The 22,991-nt window shown below is 38.2% G+C and overlaps 2 protein-coding genes and 1 pseudogene across 3 annotated transcripts in view; all 3 read right to left on the reverse strand.

The window, feature by feature from the left end:
* Window positions 1–3,947, reverse strand: part of LOC120567973 (GTPase IMAP family member 4-like) — a 25,882-nt gene extending 21,935 nt beyond the window's left edge. The window contains exons 1-2 of one of the 2 annotated variants that reach the window (XM_039815116.1): window positions 3,841–3,921; window positions 1,833–1,896 (exon numbers count right to left, since the gene is read on the reverse strand). In XM_039815116.1, coding sequence (XP_039671050.1) covers window positions 1,833–1,896; window positions 3,841–3,843 — 67 coding nt within the window. In that variant the 5' untranslated portion in view covers window positions 3,844–3,921. Of the gene's footprint in view, window positions 1–1,832; window positions 1,897–3,840 lie in introns of both variants that reach the window. The other variant, XM_039815115.1, reaches the window with a different exon arrangement.
* Window positions 3,948–6,299: 2,352 nt separating this feature from the next.
* LOC120567974 lies at window positions 6,300–7,828 on the reverse strand (annotated as a pseudogene).
* Window positions 7,829–9,988: 2,160 nt separating this feature from the next.
* On the reverse strand, window positions 9,989–20,954 carry LOC120568924 (GTPase IMAP family member 9-like). Its single transcript, XM_039816678.1, has 3 exons — window positions 20,890–20,954; window positions 14,570–14,632; window positions 9,989–12,406 (listed from the first exon to the last, which is right to left on the reverse strand). The coding sequence occupies exons 1-3, from the start codon at window positions 20,939–20,941 to the stop codon at window positions 11,502–11,504; spliced, it is 1,020 nt and encodes a 339-aa protein (XP_039672612.1). The 5' UTR covers window positions 20,942–20,954; the 3' UTR covers window positions 9,989–11,501.
* Window positions 20,955–22,991: the final 2,037 nt, after the last annotated feature.

The raw sequence follows: 22,991 nt of genomic DNA on the forward strand, positions 1-22,991 counted from the left end.
ATCGGTGGCGCTTCGTTCGGTTGCGTATTGCTCAAGTTCAAGAAAAAAGCGCCACGTGTGTAACCTTCATCAAGTGAAGTAACATCTGATTTTAACCCAAACCATGATCTTTTTCTAAACTTAACTAAGAAGTTGTGGTGCCTGACAATAACCAAGTAGTTTTTATTGCCTAAACTTAACCAAGCTGCGACTTTTTACAACATTAAAAAGACGTGTTTAAAAGTGACATTGCTTATATTTTATAACCCTTTATATTCAAAACCCTAACCTCATAAGGTCATATTTCCACCATCACTAGAGGATGTATGAAACACTCTTTCGAAGTTTTTGATGGTAGGATCATACGACCCATATCGTCGTATGGTTTGGAGGACTTGTACAGCAACGTGACATCCTGACTTCACGCAAACATGACGCCGACTTTCTTAAGCCAAGTGGCGTGTTATCTGTACCGTACATTTTGAGCTATCCCTCTGAATGTCTACGCTGTATACACGTAAACATACACTCCACTTGTGTGTTTTTCGCGAGAAGAACGTGGTTAATCTCGCCAGTGTTAGGTAACAGCGTGATTTCTTCAGTAACACGGTAATCTAATTACTTTTCCCGTCGTTACAATGCCGTTAACGTTACTGGACGTTAAATGTGGGGGCGTTAGTATGCATTGATTGAATAAACTGTGTAATCCGAACGCACCACTGGCTCACAGCTAGTGAGGAGGTGGGTTAATACAGGAGGTAGCGATTATGATTGGATAAAGCAGAGTCATGTTTCATGGTAGCCAATCAGAGCCAGTGTTTTTACACACATGCCAGCCCACACACACACACACACACACACACACACACACACACACACACACACACACACACACACACACAACAGCTAAAAAAAATTCGATGAAGCAGCAGAGATGGCGAGTCAGGAGCAATCCGATGAAAAGTTGGCATTTTCAAGGTGGAGATATAAGCACTACTTCAAATTCATTGTGGTCAAAGGCAAGAACGTGCATGTAATGTGTACATTATGTCCAGGAGCGAAGACTTTGTCGACTTCTGTTGTAAGCAACTCTAATTTAATGAAGCAACGACACGCATCTACAAAGCTAGTGGCCAAAAACACCGATACCTCCACCACAGATGATAGCTCGCCGTCCACTAGCAAAGAAGGACTCGGAGGAAAGTTTACTTTTGTTGTGAACAAAACCCTTGGAAGTACAGGTTGTTGACCAGTTGTCTCAGGTTGAGAGAGTTTGATTTAATTTGCTAGAGTTAAATGCACTTTATATGGTGTAACTGTTTACTTTTCTTACAAAGATAATACTTGAAGTGCAGGATAAACCTCTTGCTGTCTGTCGACGTGCAATAAATATCGAAAGTTATGTACACACACCTGTCTGTTTTACTTATTTCAACTGAGTTGTGAAAACTGCTCAAAAAATCCAAATTCTTTGACATATAGCAACTTTTTTTTAACAGTAACGCTAATAGTTACTTTCCCTGGTAACGAAGTTACTTTTATTATAGAGTAATTCAGTTACTCAGTTACTTTTGGACAAGTAGTGAGTAACTATAACTAATTACTTTTTAAAGTAACGTTCCCAAGACTGGTTATCGCTATGGTTGAGTTTATGAAACCTGACAACGTGGGGTTGGCTTTAGTAAAAGAAGAGCAACGGCTGAGTTTAGGAAACGCCACACGTGGGACACGCAAGGAAAACGTCACAATGGGGACACGGGGTAAAAGTCCTGTGTTTGTGTTTTTGACATGCAATACATCTTTAAATAAAAATTCAGATACATGCTGCAACATTATGAATACAGTTGACTTACCATTTTCGGCATATTTGCAGTCCTTATTTGGGTTCTGAGAGAGAAGAGCAGGTCTGCTGCTGAGCTGAAGAATTGAAGTAAAGTCAGTTTTTCTGCAACAACACTTCCTGATATGAAGACATTAAATCATCTATAAAACAATGTTGCTGTTAGAGTGAAATGAAAACTGTGTCTTTTAATTTTTGCTATAGTGGGATGTTTCACAGGTTAGATTTGAATATATGTTTGTAATGTTTTTATGTATTTACTGTAATTCTATTAAAGTAAGGAATCTCTGTCTGTGGGTATGTCCATCGGCCATCTGTCATTCGAATATCTGGAACCGTTCATCCGATCTACTTCTCATTACATAGGTGAAGTGCTGGGTACCCAGTGCAGTGAATTTGGGTCAATTCATAAACAGGATACTTCAATATTAATGTTCTGTGAATAAAACAAAACTGAACCGACCTGAATGGGCAAAACATGTCACATGCAGCACTCTGTTCTACAGAAGTAAACATGGAGACCCCTGAATTCAGCCACAAGCCATCTGCAGCGGGCTACTCATGACTTCTCAACTCCGGTCTTCCCCACCATCACAATCCTGAGCTCCTTATTATTATATTTGGTCAATTCTGATGGGATGGCTCAGCTCTTTACACATGCATAGTATTGTGCAACTTCAACATGGGAAACTTTGACAGTTGGTATTTGAAATTTAGCGTTTACCTTATCTAGTTATCACATGTTGGGTCTTCAAAAACATTTAAGACTGTAAGCTGCTTAGAAAGCCTAAATAGCAGTGGCCAGGTTAGCTCCGTTGGTAGAGCAGGCGAACATATATAGAGGTGTATGCCTCGACCAGAAGGTCCAGGGTTGGAGTCCAACCTGGATGATTTCCTGCATGTCTTCCTCCTCTCTCTCCCCTTTCATATCTAGCTGTTCTTTCTGTTAAAGGCTGACATGCCGAAAACAAATCTTTAAAAAAAAGCCTAAATAACAGGAGCACTTCTTTGTATAATACAGAGTAAGTCAGATGGGGATTTGAGAAACGTTCTGTTCAACTAGGAACAGTTGAGGTTTGATCATTACTTTGAGCTTTGACATGTAATCCATCTATAAATATATATATATTAATAATTACTGCAGCCCTGAGATCTCCCGGTTCACAACAAATAAATATGAGACGAGCAGCTTGCACAATTGACCTATACGGACATTTTATGGGTTGAGGACGCTGTGGTCGGTGATGATAGCTGAAAGGCTGAATGTCTCTTATCTAAACTGCTTACATCAGTTGAATAGTTAAAAAGTGAAAATAATTTTGTTGGTAGGCACCTTTTTAATAGATAAAAGTAAAATATATCAGATGAAATCTTATGTGAAATCAGTTGGACAAAAATTACAAATAAATATTAGTTTTGGCGAGATTAGATTAATAGAAATTTTCAATATATTTTGTCAGGACATGTGACACAAGAATAAAGCTAAATTAAAAAAAGAGTGGACAAAATTCAGCGAAAAACATTTTTGACTAAAAGTTTACTTAAATGTAAACTATGTAACTAAATCATTTTGAATTGTTGATGTTGGTATTGGCAGTGGTAGAACAAGTACTCAAAAAATATTTGAAGTAAAACTATTAATAGTACACAGTACAAACACTTTGCACTATTAATGAAAGAGTCATTATCAGCACAATGTACTTAAATCAACTTACATCTATTAAAAGGTAGAGCTTTCAACTCTAATATAATGCTGGATAATGTAATGACTGTTATTGCATCATATTGTAATCATGATATTTGGTGAATAAAATCTGAATCTGCATTATTGTGAGTTTAAATTACTAACTCAAGACTAACTTAAGTTTTTGACTTAGGCTTTGATTGGCTTATTTTAGATGAAAAGAGTAGACTGCAAAAGAGATACATATACATGCCCCAATGTCACCTGTGTCATCAGTAGATGATTATAAATAGATTATTAGAAATTATAAATAGCCTACAGTTAGATATTAACTTACCATATCTGCTGAATAGGCTGAATAGGATGAGTAGGCTGAATAGGCTTCCCATGTTTGGATTGTAGAGAGCAGATGCAGATGTGCTGCTTTAGAGTCAGTACAGAAAGAAGGCTGAGAGTCTGTTTGCAACAATGCTTCTTATATGAAAACTTCATCCAGCAAACCACACCCATAAAATCCCAAAACATGAGGTGTTTATGTGCTTAGTTCACAGGCTGCTTTATACATTCATCATACATTGAATAAAGCAAAGTTTGTCATTTAGCCCCTTTTCCTAGCCCAAAGTTATAGTATACTATAATTGTCCTTATGTAATGTATGAATTTTAAACAAATGTTATTCAAAACAGTGTACATGTCACTTACAGTAGGTCTACACAGTCTACACAGTCAACACACAACATGAGACACTGTTTTCAGGAACAGACAAATACAAATTCAAGTGTCACATTTAATTAACAATATACAGTTAGTTAGTACATTCAGCAGTCAGCTGCTGCTTTATCATTTTAATCCAGCACAGTTTTGATATGTACTACTGCATTTTCATTGTTCCTTGTTTTTTCTGTGCTGTAATAGTAAGACAATGATCTAGTTAGAACTTGTAGTTGATTCTTTTTCCCAGAACGAGAGGAATTTGCAAACTGTGTTTCAGCTGAACCTCTCTATGTGTTCACTTCGCTATTTCTTCCCCCTTTTTTCCTCTTTTCCCTTTAGCGTGTTGTGTTCTTGTTCAACCTTTCAATGACTGACTAAAATGCTTTACACCCTTTAGTGTCCCATTTTATTTATATAATCTAGCACAGCTTGAATATCCAGTCCTCCTGCATTTTCACTCTCCCTTCTGTTCACTGTAAACGGCAAACCCTGTTCACACCTCTCATCAGCATTTACAAGAAATGCCACCAGTTCTTTTAAATTGAGAAAAATAAAGTGTGCATATACAATTTAGCCATCCGTTTGAATTGTAGTTCTTAGTCTCTGTTCACAACATGATGTGTGATGAACATGTGTGCTGCAAACCCAGTCAGTAGTTCAACAGATGCTAGTTTTAAAACACAGCTGAGATTGATTCTCACCACTTTCAAAGCATCGTTTTCAGCAGCAGCAGGACAATGTTTTCAAAGAAAAAGCTGTAAAAGCCACTGTTCACTATCTATTCAGCAGCAAAAGCTGACACACACAGTTATAGATTACCTGGTGAACATAGTGGAACATTTATACAGAGAGTTTCATGTAGTTTTCATTTTAATGATTTATGTAGAAATGCCATTCTTTTGAAATAGCCAAACAGTCAAGTTTCAGTCTTGCCTTTGGCCTGCATATATCATTTCCTAAATGCCAAATGCATGTTTTGCAAAAGACCAGTGTCATACCTCTCAAGTCTCATGCATTTGGCGTGAGACACACACATTTCAGCCCGTTCACACGCTCACACGCCACACTTTGTATTTCTCACGCAGAGAAGTTACCAGGATAACGCCCACCAAGTTGCGCCGCTATTTTTTAAACAGTGGAACAGGTAGAGGAATCAAGTGAGTTCCTCATAGAGTTCACAAGGCCCTGCCAGGCTGCCACGCACTAGCTGAGTGAGTGCAGATTTCAAGTTGCGGATTGTACATAGCGGAAACCCTGTTGTGCGTCTGCCCTATTTCTGATACTGTGGCGGCAGAAATCAACATAGAGGAAACACTGGGTAGCTTTTGCGCCTATTATTATTAATATTATTATTATTATAATAGCTACATGTTGAATCGACTGCAGGGCTACTCTGACAGTTTCATATTTTTATAAAGATACCCATTTTATAATAGGCCTACTCATAATACTTTTATAACAGTACCCATAATAATTTGGAATATGTTTAGTTTTTTTCTTTCCTTTTATTTTTACTGCACAACCACCCGTCCCACATTGTGAAAACCTTTGGCCTAGGCTATTTCATTATATTTTATCCAGACAATGCATAGTATTGATTATTGCACACACACACACACACACACACACACACACACACACAAAGAAATACTGAATTAAATAAAAAATATAAATTATACCCTATATATTTATGTGTCATTTATCAGATCAGACCCCCGTCCCCACCCAAACCCATGCCGCCAAAATCTCACTCTGAACTCTGTTCAAATCTTGAGAGCCCTGCAGTGTTGTCTTAGATATTATATGTGAGTTTAAATTTGTGATCATAGTTGATTTAAAACCTTAAATTACAGCACCCCCATGTGGCTGATAAACAGGTGAAAGAAGACAGTCTTGCATTCATCATTTTTACTCAAGAAAAGAATCCCGTAAGTGTCATATTATAATTTGATTATTATTACTGATGCACCTGCGTGAGTAAATATAATCAGTTACATCTTGCCACTGCTAATAAATGTAAAAAGAAAAATGTAAGATTATCTTTTGGGCATTTTAGGCCTTTATTTTATAAGACAGCTAAAAACATGAAAGGGGAGAGTGGGGGGAATGACATGCAGCAAAGGGCCGAAGTCGAACCCTGACCTTAAACAAGTTTTAACACTAGATTTTAATAATTTACTGTCAGGACCTGAATTTTTCCCCAAAAGGTCAGCAAGATGTGAGAACATGAGACTGTGTTTTTCATCAATCTATTGTAATGCACAATGCATGTTAAAGAAACAGGTCAATGAGTTTGAACTTAGAATTTCTTCCTCAGTTCCTCCAGCTCTTTGAGCATTTTCTCTTTGTTATCTTTAAGGATTTGTTGTTTCTCCTCTTCTATCTCCATCTCTGCATCCTGGAACATTTCAGTGATGTAATGACTTCCTCCGTTCTTCTTTATTGTTTCTGATCTTGTCAAGCAGCTCCCTGACCTGAGAACGGTCCTTCAGGTCATTATTAAAGACGTGGTACTGGCCGTTACATTTGGCCACAAGTTCCTGCAGCTCTTCGCTGTCCTTCAATAACTCCTCAATAGTTTTCCCTTTGAGCAGGTCACCATGGGTAAAGAGAACCATGCTGTATTTGTCTGCTTCCTCTCCGAAGATTTCCTGAATCTTCTGCACCGTCTTCTTTTCTTCCTCTGTGAATCTGTCCAGTTTGATGACGACCAGGAAGATGTGAGGTCCAGGAGAAGCATAAAGAATGCTCCGGGCAATATCTTCAGTCGCTTCCTTTTCATCAAATGGTGGTGTCGAACAGACCCGGAGTGTCAATTATAGCAACCTTTTGTGTATCCACTTCACCGGAGGCCTTAGCACAGTGTTCAGTCAAAGATTTAGGGGAGAACTCTGATTTAAAATATTCTTCTCTTAGAATGGTGTTTCCTGTGGCGCGCTTCCCAGCTCCGGTCTTCCCCACCATCACAATCCTGATCTCCTCATTATTGTATCTGGACGGTTCTGATGGGAAGAAATTGCAAAACATTTTGAATCCAGTTTATACAACTACAACATGGGCAACTCTGACAGTGGGCAGTTGAAGTTTAGTTTTTACAAAACAGCAAACCGAAACAGAAATATACAAACAGGCAACCAAAATGTCCATAATCGCAACAGGGATTGGTTCATGCTATGACATGCAATCCATCTATAAATGTTTATTTAGATACAAGTTACAACCAATATTATGAATACATTTCATCAACTTACCCTTATTGGCATATTTGCTGGCCATTGTTGGGTTAGGAAGAGAAGATCAGTTTGGTTGCTGAGCTGAAGAAGTAAAGTCAGTCTGTCTGCAAAGAAACTTCATTATATAAAGACTTCATGCATAAAACACGCCTATAAAACAATGCTGACAATAAAGAGCATCAAACACTGTGTCTTGATGTCAGACGCGTAACTAACGGTAAGCAGGGTACGCGGTTGCTTACGGGCCCGGACCAATCAGGGGCCCAGATCACTGGGAGACAATGATTGACATCCGGGGCCCCCTATCGCATTTTTATTACTCGCGACAATCCCAGCAGTCCCACGTGCAGCCACTGACCAAGCGGGAGTGAGAACGGGTCAAATTAATTTCCTTGTTTCTGTTATAAAGACGAGACGTGTGTGTGACTCGAACATCTCACATTTACCAACAAAACGTACAGCGAAAGTCCGTCAAAACACTTCAGACCGTCCTGCCAACCTGTAGACATTTTAACATCAATGTACTGTAACGATTTCTCACTCTAAAGTCGCTGAAAGCTGCTGCTGTTTCCTGTCGGGTATCTGCAGCGGGCGGGGCTGCTGCTCTGTTCCCCCGCGACTGACGCGCACACACACACAAACACACACACACACACACACAATCACACACTATGCATGGATGTGGATGCAGGAAAAAAACACAGATGAGATTTACATGATAAACTAAATTGAGGACAGCTACACTCGTTATTTTAAGTGCAATGATAAGTTAAAGTCCAATAAGTCCTTTATCAAACCGTATAAATGTGTGTCCCAGCCCAGGAGTGTGTGTGTTTGTGTGTGTGTGTGTGTGTGTGTGCGTGTGTGTCCCAGGCCAGGATAGGAAATTAACTAACAATGTAAAGATTAACAAGCCACTGACAGTGACATATATGTTTATATTTGATTAATTCAATAAATTATTATTTTTTTGTCTTAAATCCACCAGCCATTTTCATATTATACCAACATCATCATCCTGAACCTTTTTGTAAGGTTCCTAGGAAATCTCAGCCCAGAGTAATTCATTAATAATAATTATTATTATTCTCGACAAAACAAGTTTCCTTTTTATTTTTAAAGAACTATACAAAAGACCAAAAAATTAACTTCTTAAAGCATATTTGGCATGTGTGTATTATATTTAGAAAGACTTGAATAATCAGAAGCTATCCTGTACATCCTTTATTGAACAATGAAAGTTAATTCCAATCACAGAATCATTTTACCATACTGTACCAACGCCTTCTGAGACACTGCTGAACATTTAATGGTCATCTCACAGTTATTAACACCCATAAACTAACTGTTAATATTATAAATCACACTACACAGGACAATCCAAAAGGGGCTGTGAAGAGAACAGTTTGGTAAATCTGCTGCAGTTCAGCAAGTCAGAATTTCTACTGCAAACCAGCGAATTTCTTATTTCATCCCTAGAAAGGGTATAACAATATTTTCCCAAAAAACTTTTATCAGTTTAAGTATTGGATGACTATTCTCAGCTTGCCTTCTGGTCTTATTTTCCTGCTCTTTTCTAAAAATGTTACTCTCTTCCTCCATTTCTCTCTCACTAGCTGCAACTAACACTTTCATCCTCTCTCTGTCAGCCTCTGCTTCCTTTATTTGTTGCTCATACTTTTCCTCTAGTTTCTTCTTCATTTCCTCTTCCTTTTTGCATTTTTGCTCTCTCTCTTTAAGGGTTCGTTGTTTTTCCTTTTCTATCGCCCTTTCTGCCTTTTGGAACATTTCAGTGGTGTAATGCATTTTTGCATTCTTCTGTGTTATACTTCTGATCTTGTTGAACAGCTCGCTGACCTGAAACGGTCCTTCAACTCATCATTATTAAAGACGTGGTACTGGCCGTTACATTTGGTCACAAGTTCCTGCAGCTCTTCGCTGTCCTTTAATGACTTCTCAATAGGTTTCCCTTTGAGCAGGTCACCATGGGTAAAGAGAACCATGCTGTAGTTGTCTGCTTCCTCTCCAAAGATTTCCTGAATCTTCTGCACCGTCTTCTTTTCCTCCTCTGTGAATCTGCCCAGTTTGATAACAACCAGGAAGATGTGAGGTCCAGGAGAAGCATAAGCAACGCCCTGAGCAATATTTTTCTTGGTTTCCTTTTTCTTAATACTGGTGTCAAAAACACCCTGAGCGTCAATAAGAGAAACCTTTTGTGTTTCCACTTCACCAATGGCCTTAGCGCAGTGTTTAGTCATAGAGTTAGGGGAGAACTCGGATTTAAAATATTCTTCTCCCAGAATGGTGTTTCCTGTGGAACTCTTTCCAGCTCCGGTCTTCCCCACCATCACAATCCTGATCTCTTCATTATTGTATCTCGTCGGTTCTGATGGGAAGGCTGAAAGAAATTGCAAAACTTTTTGAACCAGTTTATACAACTACAACATGAGCAACTCTGACAGTGGGCAGTTGAAGTTTAGTTTTTACCTTGCCTAGTTGACTTTATATAGGGCCTTAAACAGAGGCATAGAAATTACACTCAGTTGACTGTTTATTAGGAACACCTGCCACAAACTAATACAGTCTAATACAGCAGTACTGCAATAAATCCTCCTTCATGAATGTTATAATTTTTAGGCAAGGGTAGGCCAAACAACAGAAGCACCTCTAAATATAATGCAGAATGAATCACAAAAAAACTGAGAATTTCAGAAAAGTTTTTCAATTCAAGCACTTTCCCCTTTAATACTGTTGGGATTGGTTCATGTTATGACATACAATCCATCTATAAATGTTTGTTTAGATACAAGTTACAACCAACATTATGAATAAATGTTATGGACTTATTGGCATATTTGCTGGCCATTGTTGGGTTAAGGAGAGAAGATCAGTTTTGTTGCTGAGCTGAAGAAGTAAAGTCAGTCTGTCTGAAGAGAAACTTCATTATATAAAGACTTCATGTAAAAACACCACAACTATAAAACACTGCTGACAACAAAGAGTCTTGATGTTTATTGTCAAACTGATTATACGAATATATGTATAAAATGCTAATGCTGGGAGGCTCCATTAAAGAAAAACAGTAAGTCAGTGAGGGACATATTAAAATATAATGAAATAAGTAAAGAAAAAAATCAAAGCTGCAATGAAAGGAAAACATAACAATGAGAAATATAGTCTCAATGTCTTGTGATATGATGGCATCACATTTTATAAATGTCTGATGTTTAAATATTACATTAGAATATTGTAAAAATATTTTTTACATACAAAATCCAAAATGGCAATGTGGAAGAATAAATGGAATAGAAATGTGAATTTTTGTATTCCGGTCTACTTTGGTTTAATTAAATATATACTTTAACATTTCACCTTAAAAATAAAACTACACCTTAATGTGAGATTTAATAATTTGATTGTGTTATTGAGAGTTTAAATTAGCAATGACTTTAACATTTTTTGAATAGATTTTAAAGTAATTTCAAAAGCCTCCTTATTTTAGTTTTTGGACATATTCTGTCCTTTAATTAATTTCTCACCAGCTGTATCGTTCAGACTTTACAGTTCTTCCAGGCCAGTGGAGGAGGCTACTGTACAAAGTTTGTGTCGTCACAGGAGTGCAGCTCGGTGGCATCCATTTACAGTTATTGTTTCACAGTTACATAAAATGAAATAAAATGAATGAAAGAAGTTTGTGTGTAAAAATCTGTTTCCTTTGTATGTTTCTACCTGGTTCTGTGTCACATTAAATGGAAGGAGACCTTCATGTCCTGTATTTAGTATCTTTAACCTCTGACTGATGTCAGTATGTCATTTATTATCAGATTTATTTCATGATCACCATAGAAACATGATCTTTCCAAGCTGTGGCACTTCTAAATATGGATCGATCATCTTGTACAATTATTAACCTGTGGAATTTAGTTGTGTTCATTTGACATTGAAGCACTACACAGGAAAATCAAAAAGGGACTGTGGAGAGAACAGTTTGGTAAAGCTGCTGCTTTTCAGCAAGTCAGAATTTCACCTGCAAACCAGCAAATTTCTTATTTTACCCAAAGAAAAATTTGAAGAAACGTTTTATCAGTTTGATTATTGGATTACTGTTCTCAGCTTCCCTTCTGGCGCGATTTTCCTGCTCTTCTCTATATTTGTTCCTCTCCTCCTCCAACTCTCTCTCACGAGCTGCAACTAACACTTTCATCCTCTCTCTGTCAGCCTCCGCTTCCTTTATTTGTAGCTCATACTTTTCCTCTAGTTTCTTTTTCATTTCCTCTTCCTTTTTGCGCATTTGCTCTTCTTTCTCTTTAAGGATGCGTTGTTTCTCCTCTTCTATCTTCCTCTCTGCCTCCTGGAACATTTCAGTGGTGTAATGACTTCCTCCGTTCTTCTCTGTTATATATCTGATCTTGTCGAGCAGCTCCCTGACCTGAGAATGATCCTTGATCTCATTATTAAAGACGTGGTACTGGCCGTTACATTTGTCCACAAGTTCCTGCAGCTCTTCGCTGTCCTTCAAGAACTCCTCAATAGGTTTCCCTTTGAGCTGGTCACCATGGGTAAAGAGAACCATGCTGTATTTGTCTGCTTCCTCTCCGAAGATTTCCTGAATCTTCTGCACCGTCTTCTTTTCCTCCTCTGTGAATCTGCCCAGTTTGATAACAACCAGGAAGATGTGAGGTCCAGGAGAAGCATAAGCAATGCTCTGGGCAATATTGTTAATGGTTTCCTTTTCATCAGTGCTGGTGTCAAACAGACCCGGAGTGTCAATTACAGCAACCATTTGTCCATCCACTTCACCGATGGCCTTAACACAGTGTTTAGTCAAAGAGTCAAATGAAAACTCTGATTTAAAGTACGGTTTTCCCAGAATGGTGTTTCCTGTGGCGCTCTTCCCAACTCCGGTCTTCCCCACCATCACAATCCTGATCTCCTCATTATTGTATCTGGTCAGTTCTGATGGTAGAAAAACAAATTTCAAAACGTTTTGATATTCAACAGATTATACAACTTCAACATGGGCAACTCTGACCATGGACAGTTGAAGTACATTTTTTTACCTGATGGAGTCGACTACATAGAGCCTTGAAAAACTTCTAAGACTGTAAGTTGCCTAGGTAGACTATGTAACAGAAGCACCTACTTTTATAATGCAGACGAGACCATGAGGCCATTTGTTAGCAGCAGTTATGAGTTATATTTACATTTCTAATGAGCGTAATTATGAGGGGAGCAAAGAAGAAAGTAAGGGAATAAATATGCTGTGTTTCCCACACGGACTATTGTGTGGCGGTCCGCCTCAATATCAACATCGGCCGCCGCACATTGCGTTTCGTTATTCTTTTTTTTTTTTTTAACGCTATTTAAAATACGTTCTTTTGCATTTCCTTTCCCTGCTCTCCTCCGTCTCTCTGTCACTTGATGTCTCGCCCCCCCCCCACACACTCAACAACACACACACACACACACACACACACACACACACACACACACACACACACACACACACACACACACAGCTCTGTCTCCATCATGGAGAGAAGCCGGCTGACGAAATTCACAAGTCCACGAAAGGTTGGTATCTATCTCACCTTTACACAATCTTACATTCATAATCACCGACCCGATTCTTAGCAAACAAGCGATTGCGCCCGCTTTAGAAAGTGAACTAGTCGCAAGTTTGCGGTAAAATGCAGTTGGGTTGTCGAGGTCAAAACACTATATGTAGCAGCTGTGAATCAAATAAACGTATTATAAATGTTATGTCATTTTTTACTCTTACACTGAATGTTTGCTGCTTAAATCCAGATGAGTATTGAAAAGTATTTTCCACGACCTGAAAAAGGTACGTGCTGAGGATGAGGACCAGGCCGGAACCGGGGTATCGGTCTGAGACAGAGCTCAACAGTCCCACCAGTGGAATTAGTTATGTTATTCATTTGTTTTACAGTATTTTCAGGCTTCAACCAGTGAAAGACAGGGGAGAGAAAAAGATAGGTTCGTCAGGCATTGAAGTAGGAGATGAGGACAGCATCAAACCCCCCCCCCCCCACACCTCCATCAAGTGAAGTATCATCATTTTAACCCAAACCATTATCTTCTTCTAAACTTAAAGGTATAGTCAAGACTATTGGTCCTCCTAGTTGTCAATCATTCTGGTGATATGTGTACGTAAGGCCGTCGTTACGTGCTCGTCCCTAGCTTTCAGGTGTATATGTGTTGTGAGCTTGAGCTACGGTTTCAGCCATTCATTGAAGCATTGAAGCTTTTGGGAGAATATTTCACACGCTGGCGTGCGCTAAAAGCACAGGTTGGGCTTCCCACTGATGCCTCAGTTGTGAAGTTTCTACTCGACAGGTAAAGTTTGGCGTGCTATTTGGAGAAATCCATTTAAAATCACTGCTAGTGAAAGTTGATGTAAGCTATGATTAGCGATGCTAGCCCTGGCACAAGTCACGCACCGCGCACACACGGTAAACATCTCAATTTGTGAAAAAGTGTAAATCTTCTTTCTGAAAGTAGCTCGTATGAGCCATGCCGACAGCAACTTGTAAACAGTGCACTCTCGTGCACACGTTTAATAGGCGTTCCCTCTCGGGAGCAGGTAGAGTGTGGCGCATGTGCATTTTTTCAAAAAGTACAGAGGGCGGTTCTTTTCTAAAATTCGGGAAAATCCTCCACAATACCTTTAACTAAGTAGTTGTGATGCCTGAAAATAACCAAGTAGTTTTCATTGCCTAAACATAACCAAGCTGCAACTATTTCACATTAAAGACGTGTTTAAAATCGTGACCTTTACATTCAAAACCCTAACCCTAGTCCGAGCAACATTCTCTAGTTTAGATATGAGGTCGTATTTCCACCATTGCTAGGGGCGCAAATTTATGAAACACTCCTGTGGGTCGTTTTCTGATGGTAGGATCATACGACCCATATCGTCGTATGGTTTGGAGGACTTGTGCAGACAGAGTGAGTCAAAGAAATGTTCGGGATTTAAGAAACATTCTCTTCAACTAAGAACTGTTGAAGTTGATTCATTACTTTGAGCTATAACATGCGATACATCTTTAAATAAAAATTCAGATACATGCTGCAACATTATGAATACAGTTTACTTACCATTTTCGGCATATTTGCAGACCATATTTGGGTTCTGGAGAGAAGAGCAGGTCTGCTGCTGAGCTGAAGAATTGAACCAAAGTCAGTTTTTCTGCAACAACACTTCCTGATATGAAGACATTAAATCATCTATAAAACAATGTTGTTAGAGTGAACTGAAAACTGTGTCTTTTAATTTTGCTACAGTCGGATGTTTCACAGGTTAGATTTGAATATATGTTTTTAATGTTTTTATGTATTTACTCAGGGCTTAATTTGAGCCGGAACATGTTGCGGCAACTCCGACGTTGGATCCGGAACCTTTTTTATTGGATCCGGCACCTCCCTTGTCACTATGAAAAATGAATCGCCTAAATGAAAATAATAAATTGTGTTTGTGTAGTGTTCAATGTTGTTATCTGTCTTATTAGTCTTTATTCCCCATTGAAGTTCCACAAAAATCTTGCATTTGCGTTTTCGATGCGTTTTTAGGGGAATTTTCACCCCCTCTGCGCTCCTGGACCTCCCACTTTACAAATTAACTACTGTATTTACTGTAATTGTATTAAAGTAAGGAATCTCTGACTGTGGGTACAGTACAGGCCAAAAGTTTGGACACACTTCCTCAAAGTAGCCACCCTTTGCTTTTTTTGATAACTCTGCAAACCCTTGGTGTTCTCTCAATGAGCTTCATGAGGTAGTCACCTGAAATGGTTTTACCTTCACAGGTGTGCTTTGTCAGGGTTCATTAGTGGAAGTTTTTCCCTTATTAATAAAAAAGCAAAGGGTGGCTACTTTGAAGAATCTAAAATATAAGACATGTTTTCAGTTACTTCACACTTTTTTGTTAAGTACATAATTCCATATGTGTTCATTCATAGTTTTGATGCCTTCAGTGAGAATCTACAATGTAAATAGTCATGAAAATAAAAAGGAAACGCATTGAATGAGAAGGTGTGTCCAAACTTTTGGCCTGTACTGTAAGTGCATTTGCCATCTGTCATTCGAATATCTGGAACCGTTCGTCCGATCTACTTCACATTAAATAGGTGAAGTGCTTGGTACCCAGTGCAATGAATTTGGGTCAATTTGTAAACAGTATACGTTCATTATTAATATACTGTGAATAAAACAAAACTGAACCGACCCACCGAGGATCCTGGTTAAAGACAGCTGGGGTGTATTTAGAGGGCAGGTTGGTCAAGACAATATCTATGAGGGTGCCCTTGTTTACAGATTTGAGGTTGTATCTCGTAGGTTCATTTATAATTTGTGTGTTGTGGGATATGACTTTTGGTCTATATCGCCCAGCCCTATGATGTAAGTGAATTAGCCCAACAGCACGCAAAGACGTTTAATGAATGGAATGCCACGGCATGACAGTGCCTAGATAGCTGTTGTCAAAAATAAGATGAAAAGGCATACACCACAAAAAACGTGGTTGAAGATGCAGCAGCATACTCCTGCAAATGTTGTGGTAGCAGACATGAGCCCCGGCAGTGCCCTGTCTATGGAAAAAGATGCTCGAATTGCAATGGAAAAAATTATTTTGCAAGACAATGCATGTCAAAGGACAAGCCCAAGTCAGTGAGGCTAGTTGAAGAAACTGACCTAAGTGATACTTTCTTTGTCGGCATGGTGTCATGTGACAATATAAAAAATTATGCCATGGAGGAAAATGCTAGGCACTTAGAAAATGAAGATACATGGATTGTGTCATTGACAATTAATGGAGCTTTAGTTGCGCTTAGGATTGACACAGGCGCACAAGCAAACTTGATCAGCATGACTGAAATTAAGGCCATGAAAGAAAAGCCTAAAATAATCAAGAAAACAGTACCACTGAAAGACTACAACAGAAAAGACATAGAAAGCAAAGGTCAGTGCAGACTGGAAGTGACAGTAAAGGACAAAAGCTACAATGTACTGTTCTCTGTTGTATCTGAGGGCAGAAAGTCACTGCTCGGTGGTGTCTCCATAGGTATAGATTCCTGAGAATGCCGTTTGGCATAATCTCAGCATCTGAAATATATCATCGACAATGGACAATATGATAGAGGGCCTAGAAAGGGTCCGTTGCCATGTCGATGATGTGGTAATCTGGGGCTCCACTCTACTAGAGCACAATGAAAGACTGACTAAAGTGCTCCAAAGGGTGCGTGAGAATGGACTAAATCGCGCCAAATGGAAACACCAATTTGGTGTGCAAGAAATAACATTCCTTGGAGATAAGTATTCTTCTCAAGGGATAGAGCCAGATGAAAGGAAAATAAAAGCCATTTTAGGCATGCCACGCCCCACTGACAAGAAAGGTGTGCTCAGAATAATGGGAATGATCAACTTTATTGGAAAGTTCATACCCAACCTATCAGTGAAAACATCAGCACTGAGAGAACTTCTCCATGACTCCAATGAGTTCAAGTGGACATCGAGAAATGAGCGAGAATGGAATGCTCTAAAGATCGCACTGACAAATGCACCCGTGCTGGCGTATTATGATCCCAACAAGAGACAGAAGATTTCAACAGATGTGTCGAAGGATGGACTCAGAGCTGATAGCTGGAAGCCAGTTGCTTACGTTTCTAGGTCCATGACTAAGACTGAAACAAGATACGCTCAGATTTAGAAGGAATGTCTTGGATTAGTTTATGGACTACAGATATTTCATTGCTATGTCTATGGGCTTCCTACATTCACATTTGAGACAGATCATCGTCTAGCCCCTAGATACCTGTGTCTCACGTTAAAGCAAAAGAGATTAGTGAAGAAACAGTCAAAGACAAGGAGCTACAAACAGTGATGGAAAACATTCACAGTGGCTGGCCCAAGGGGTCCTGTCCAAAGTATTATCACATTATATCAGAGCTAAGTGTGGCAAATGAACGGTTATTGAGAGACTGTAGAATTGTCATTCCACACAGCCTTAGGCCAGAAATACTTCTTAAGCTACACAAGGGACACCTTGGCAGTGAGAAGTGCAAAAGAAGAGCCAGGAACGCCGCGAATGGGCCCGGAATCAACAAGGAAATTGAAAACATGATAGGAAAATGTGTAACAAGTACCAGAGAAAAACAGGCAAGGGAGCCTATGTTGGTCCAAGATCTTCCCACTGCTACTTATAGAAAGTTGGAACAGACTTGTTACACTGTAATGGCAAAGACTACCTGCTAGTGATAGAATACTATTCAAACTTTCCTGAAATTGCTCTGCTCACAAGTGCAACTTCCAACAGTGTCATTACTCATGTCAAGTCCATTTTTGCCCTGCATGGGATACCGAAGACTCTAGTTATAGCTATAGCTAGCTATAGCCAAATACCTCGGTATCGATACTGCAACAATATTGTAGTGTTGACTATTTGTGCTTTCACAAAATATTTACACAATGATATTTTTGATAAATAATCATCAGTAATGTGGGTAAAGGACAGTCTGGTAAGTTCAGAAAATGACATCACTTTACTGTAATGCAGCCTTTAAAACCAGGAAAAGACAACACTTGCCATACTACTATATTACGATATCCAAAATCTAAGACGATATCTAGTCTCATATCACGATGTCGATATATTATCGATATATTGCCCAGCTTTAGCAGAGACACAGACAAAACTGGAGGATATGAAATGGAAACAAAAACAGTGTTATGACAAGTCAACCAAAACCCTCAGACCACTTGCCAAAGATTATGTGATGCGTGGAACCAAAAAGCTACTGTTCTCCAGGAGGTCGGACCGAGATCAGATGAAGTAAGGCCTGAGGAGGGTCACGTGCTCAGAAAGAACCGTTGCAACCTTCTCAGAACCAGAGACTTTCAGAGAAACAGAATGTGAAGATGAGATGGAAATGCTTCTGTGTCACATGCAGAAACAGTGCCAGACCTGAAATCAGAAGGACGTGTGCATGTGGACAAAAGTGATGGCCACTCAGGGTAGGGCTGGGCGATATGTAGAAAATCAAATATCACGATATATTTTTGATCAAATACCTCGATATCGATACCGCTACAATATTGTAGTGTTGACTAGCTTTCACAAAATATTTACACAATGATATTTTTGATAAATAATCATCAGTAATGAGGATATAATATAAGTGGGTATAGGACAGTCTGGTAAGTTCAGAAAATGACATCACTTTACTGTAACTGCAGCCTTTAAAACCAGGAAAAGACAACACTTATGCCATATTACAATATTACGATATCCAAAATCTAAGACGATATCTAGTCACATATCACGATGTCGATATAATAACAATATATTGCCCAGCTCTAACTCAAGGTCACCTTGGAGATCGAGGAGCGTCAAGTCAAAAGACCAGTCAGACTTGATCTGTGAATCTATGGACTGAATATGTGATGTTCTCATTTTGTGTGTTTTTAAAAAAATTACAAAAATGGAAAGTGAGATGTATAATTGGTGATCTTTGAAGTTCATTTTGTTTAAAATGAGCATTTGGTATTAGAAAGATTTCTAATATATATATATAAAAATATAATAATAATAATAAAAAATATATATATAATATTATATAATATATATATTTTTTTTTAGAGGTGGGGGGTGTGTGAGGTGTTATATATATATATATATATATATATATATATATATATATATATATATTATATATATATATATATATATATGTTGGTATTGAGACAACAAAGAGGAAGAGAGTTATGAATGGAATATGTAATAACTAATGTGACCAAGGACGAAATATTTATATGACCATGGTGTATGTTGATGTGATAAAAAGAAGAAGAGTGGCCACAGGCTAGGGTTTTTTGTGATAATGTTTGGTGTACGTTAAAGTTTGAGCACAAGCTCATTGTGGATTAAAAACTAAGTCTCATCTTTAAGACTCAAACGACACAAGAAATAGACAAAAATAAGTAAATCCAGTGATACAGCGAACGAAGTCCGGAGTAAACGTTATCTTTCTGAGGACAAGGAAGTAGTTGCTAGCAGAAGCTAGTTAGCTAGCTAGCCATCTGGTGGTCGGAGGTGCGGGGAAATGTTACACAAAGTCACAAAAATAGTAAATCCGTTCCTCACAGTACAACAGACGTTGTGGTAAGGCATGTGCAGCAATATACCGGATTGGAAGTTTGCACAAAACTGGATACCAGGGGCCTGTACCATGATGGTAGTTGAACAAACTCAGGGTTGCAGGATTGGTTTAGAGTTGACAAAACCAAACCGATGCAATCAGGCTTTATTGGTACCATGACGCAGCTTATCAACTTTCTCTGTTAACTCAGGCTTTGATCCTTAAACTCTGATTACTCCCCGCGCGCGTGCACATAAAAGAGTGACGTCGGCACCGAACAACCAATCACGTTCAATATGGATAGAGCGAGAGCAATATATTTTTCTGCGAAGGAGCAAGAAATTATTTTAGAATATAAAAATGTTTTTCAAGCACGCAGTAATACCGTCTCTGCTGCCAAAGCAAGAGAACAATCTTGGAGGAAGATTGCTGATTGCGTTAATGCGGAAGTTAAAGAAATACATTCTATAGGCCATTAATGTGAAATTATGAATATAGGCTAATCATATTAAAAATGTATTAAATAAAATGAAAATGTGTGTATGTATATATATATATATATATATATATATATATATATATATATATATATGTATGTTTGTAAAATGTGAATGTATTAGCTTTGACATCCTAAGAAAGATTAATATTAATTGATTTTTAGATGCAACCCCAACTCCAAACGTTCTTGGCAGCAGATCAAGACAAAATATAAAAATATAATTCAAAGTGGTGAGTATTTATCACAACCGTTTATTATTTTTGTGAATATTTTATCACAAACACTTCTTTGCAGCAAAAGGTGAAGCCATTGCAATGATTGCAACAGAGAACAGCAGCTGGGAATTAATTACGTCACCTATATTTTTCTTTGCTCACCGCTGATTGGTCAAACTTCAGACTGAGATCTCAATTCAGAACATAACCTGCCCCGGAGCAGGTTAGCCGGGCAGCGTAAGATACCATGGCAACGAACACCGGATTAAAGCCGAGCTACTTTCATAGTACCTAAAACCCAGGGTTGGTGGAAACTAAACTGAAACATAGCTGGCTAGCCACCTAAACCAGCTTCATGGTATAGGCCCGGGGTTTGACAAAAGACAATATTCACAAATATTTACACAGGACAAAGAGAAGAAACGTCTCGCAACGTACGCCATGTTGATTGGCTCATTTTAGATGAAAAGTGTAGACTGCTGAAGACATATGCCTACATATACATGCCCCAACGTTACCTGTGTCATCAATAGATGATGATTATACATAGCATACAGTTGGATATTAACTTACCATATTTGATGAATAGGCTGAATAGGATAAGTAGGCTGAATAGTCTTCCCATGTTTGGATTGTAGAGAGCATATGTGCTGGTCAGTACAGAAAGAAGGCTGAGAGTCTTTACTTCTTGTTTGTTTTTGGCAGATTACTATTGTTATAGTATGCCGCCACCAACTGTAAGGGGCCTATACCATGAAGCTGGTTTAGGTGGCTAGCCAGCTATGTTTCAGTTTAGTTTCCACCAACCCTGGGTTTTAGGTACTATGAAAGTAGCTCGGCTTTAATCGGTGTTCGTTGCCATGGTATCTTACGCTGCACGGCTAACCTGCTCGGGGCAGGTTATGTTCCTGATTTGAGATCTCAGTCTGAAGTTTGACCAATCAGCGGTGAGCAAAGAAACATATAGGTGACGTAATTAATTCCCAGCTGCTGTTCTCTGTTGCAATCATTGCAATGGCTTCACCTTTTGCTGCAAAGAAGTGTTTGTGATAAAATATTCACAAAAATAATAAAAGGTTGTGATAAATACTCACCACTTTGAATTATATTTTTATATTTTGTCTTGATCTGCTGCCAAGAACGTTTGGAGTTGGGGTTGCATCTAAAAATCAATTAATATTAATCTTTCTTAGGATGTCAAAGCTAATACATTCACATTTTACAAACATACATATATATATATATATATATATATATATATATATATATATATATATATATACATACACACATTTTCATTTTATTTAATACATTTTTAATATGATTAGCCTATATTCATAATTTCACATTAATGGCCTATAGAATGTATTTCTTTAACTTCCGCATTAACGCAATCAGCAATCTTCCTCCAAGATTGTTCTCTTGCTTTGGCAGCAGAGACGGTATTACGCGTGCGCTTGAAAAACATTTTTTATATTCTAAAATAATTTCTTGCTCCCTTCAGAAAAATATATTGCTCTCGCTCTATCCATATTGAACGTGATTGGTTGTTCGGGTGCCGACGTGACTCTTTTATGTGCACGCGGGGAGTAATCAGAGTTTAAGGATCAAAGCCTGAGTTAACAGAGAAAGTTGATAAGCTGCGTCATGGTACCAATAAAGCCTGATTGCATCGGTTTGGTTTTGTCAACTCTAAACCAATCCTGCAACCCTGAGTTTGTTCAACTACCATCATGGTACAGGCCCCAGGAGTGTGTAATACTTAAAAAATAAACCCTTATAATTCTTTTCATTATACCAGTATTATTAAGAAAAATAAATAAAGCTCTATTAAGACCCTTGTTATAGCCCTACCCTTTTCTTCAACTGTGTCATGTATTGATTTCTCTCCTTCCATTTCCTGCCAGTTTAGGCTGAGAGTCTCTCTGCGACAATGCTTCTTATATGAAAACTTCATACAGCAAACCACACCCATAAACCCCCAAAACATGAGGTGTTTATGTGCTTAGTTTACAGGCTGCTTTATACATTGATCATAAATTGACAGCAAAGTTTGTCATTTAGCCCCTTTTCCTAGCCCAAAGTTATAGTATACTATAATTGTACTTATGTACTGTATGAATTTTAAACAAACTTTATTGAAAACAGTGTACATTTCACTTAAGGTATAGGTCTACACAGTCTAAACATCGATATGCACTACTGCATTTTCATTGTTCCATTGTTGTTTTTTCTGTGCTGTAATAGTAAGACGAATGATCTATCTACTCAGCAGCAAAAGCTGACACACACACAGTTATAGACTACCTGGTGAACGTAGTGGAACATTTATATAGAGAGTTTCATGTAGTTTTCATTTTAATGCTTTATGTAGAAATGCCATTCTTTTGATATAGCCAAACAGTCAGTTTCAGTCTTGCCTTTGACCACATATATAATTTCCTAAATGCCAAATGCATGTTTTGCAAAAATGCAAAACATTTAGATATTATATGTGAGTTTAAATTTGTGATTATAGTTGATTTTAAACCTTAAATTACAGCACCCCCATGTGGCTGATAAACAGGTGAAAGAAGACAGAGTCTTGCATTCATACTTTTTACTCAAGAAAAGAAAAATCCAATGTAAAAATGTTTATAGGTGACAGAATTTGTGAAAGTGTTACATTGTAATTT

Source organism: Perca fluviatilis, chromosome 11, assembly GCF_010015445.1.
Source record: "Perca fluviatilis chromosome 11, GENO_Pfluv_1.0, whole genome shotgun sequence".
NCBI lineage: Eukaryota > Metazoa > Chordata > Actinopteri > Perciformes > Percidae > Perca > Perca fluviatilis.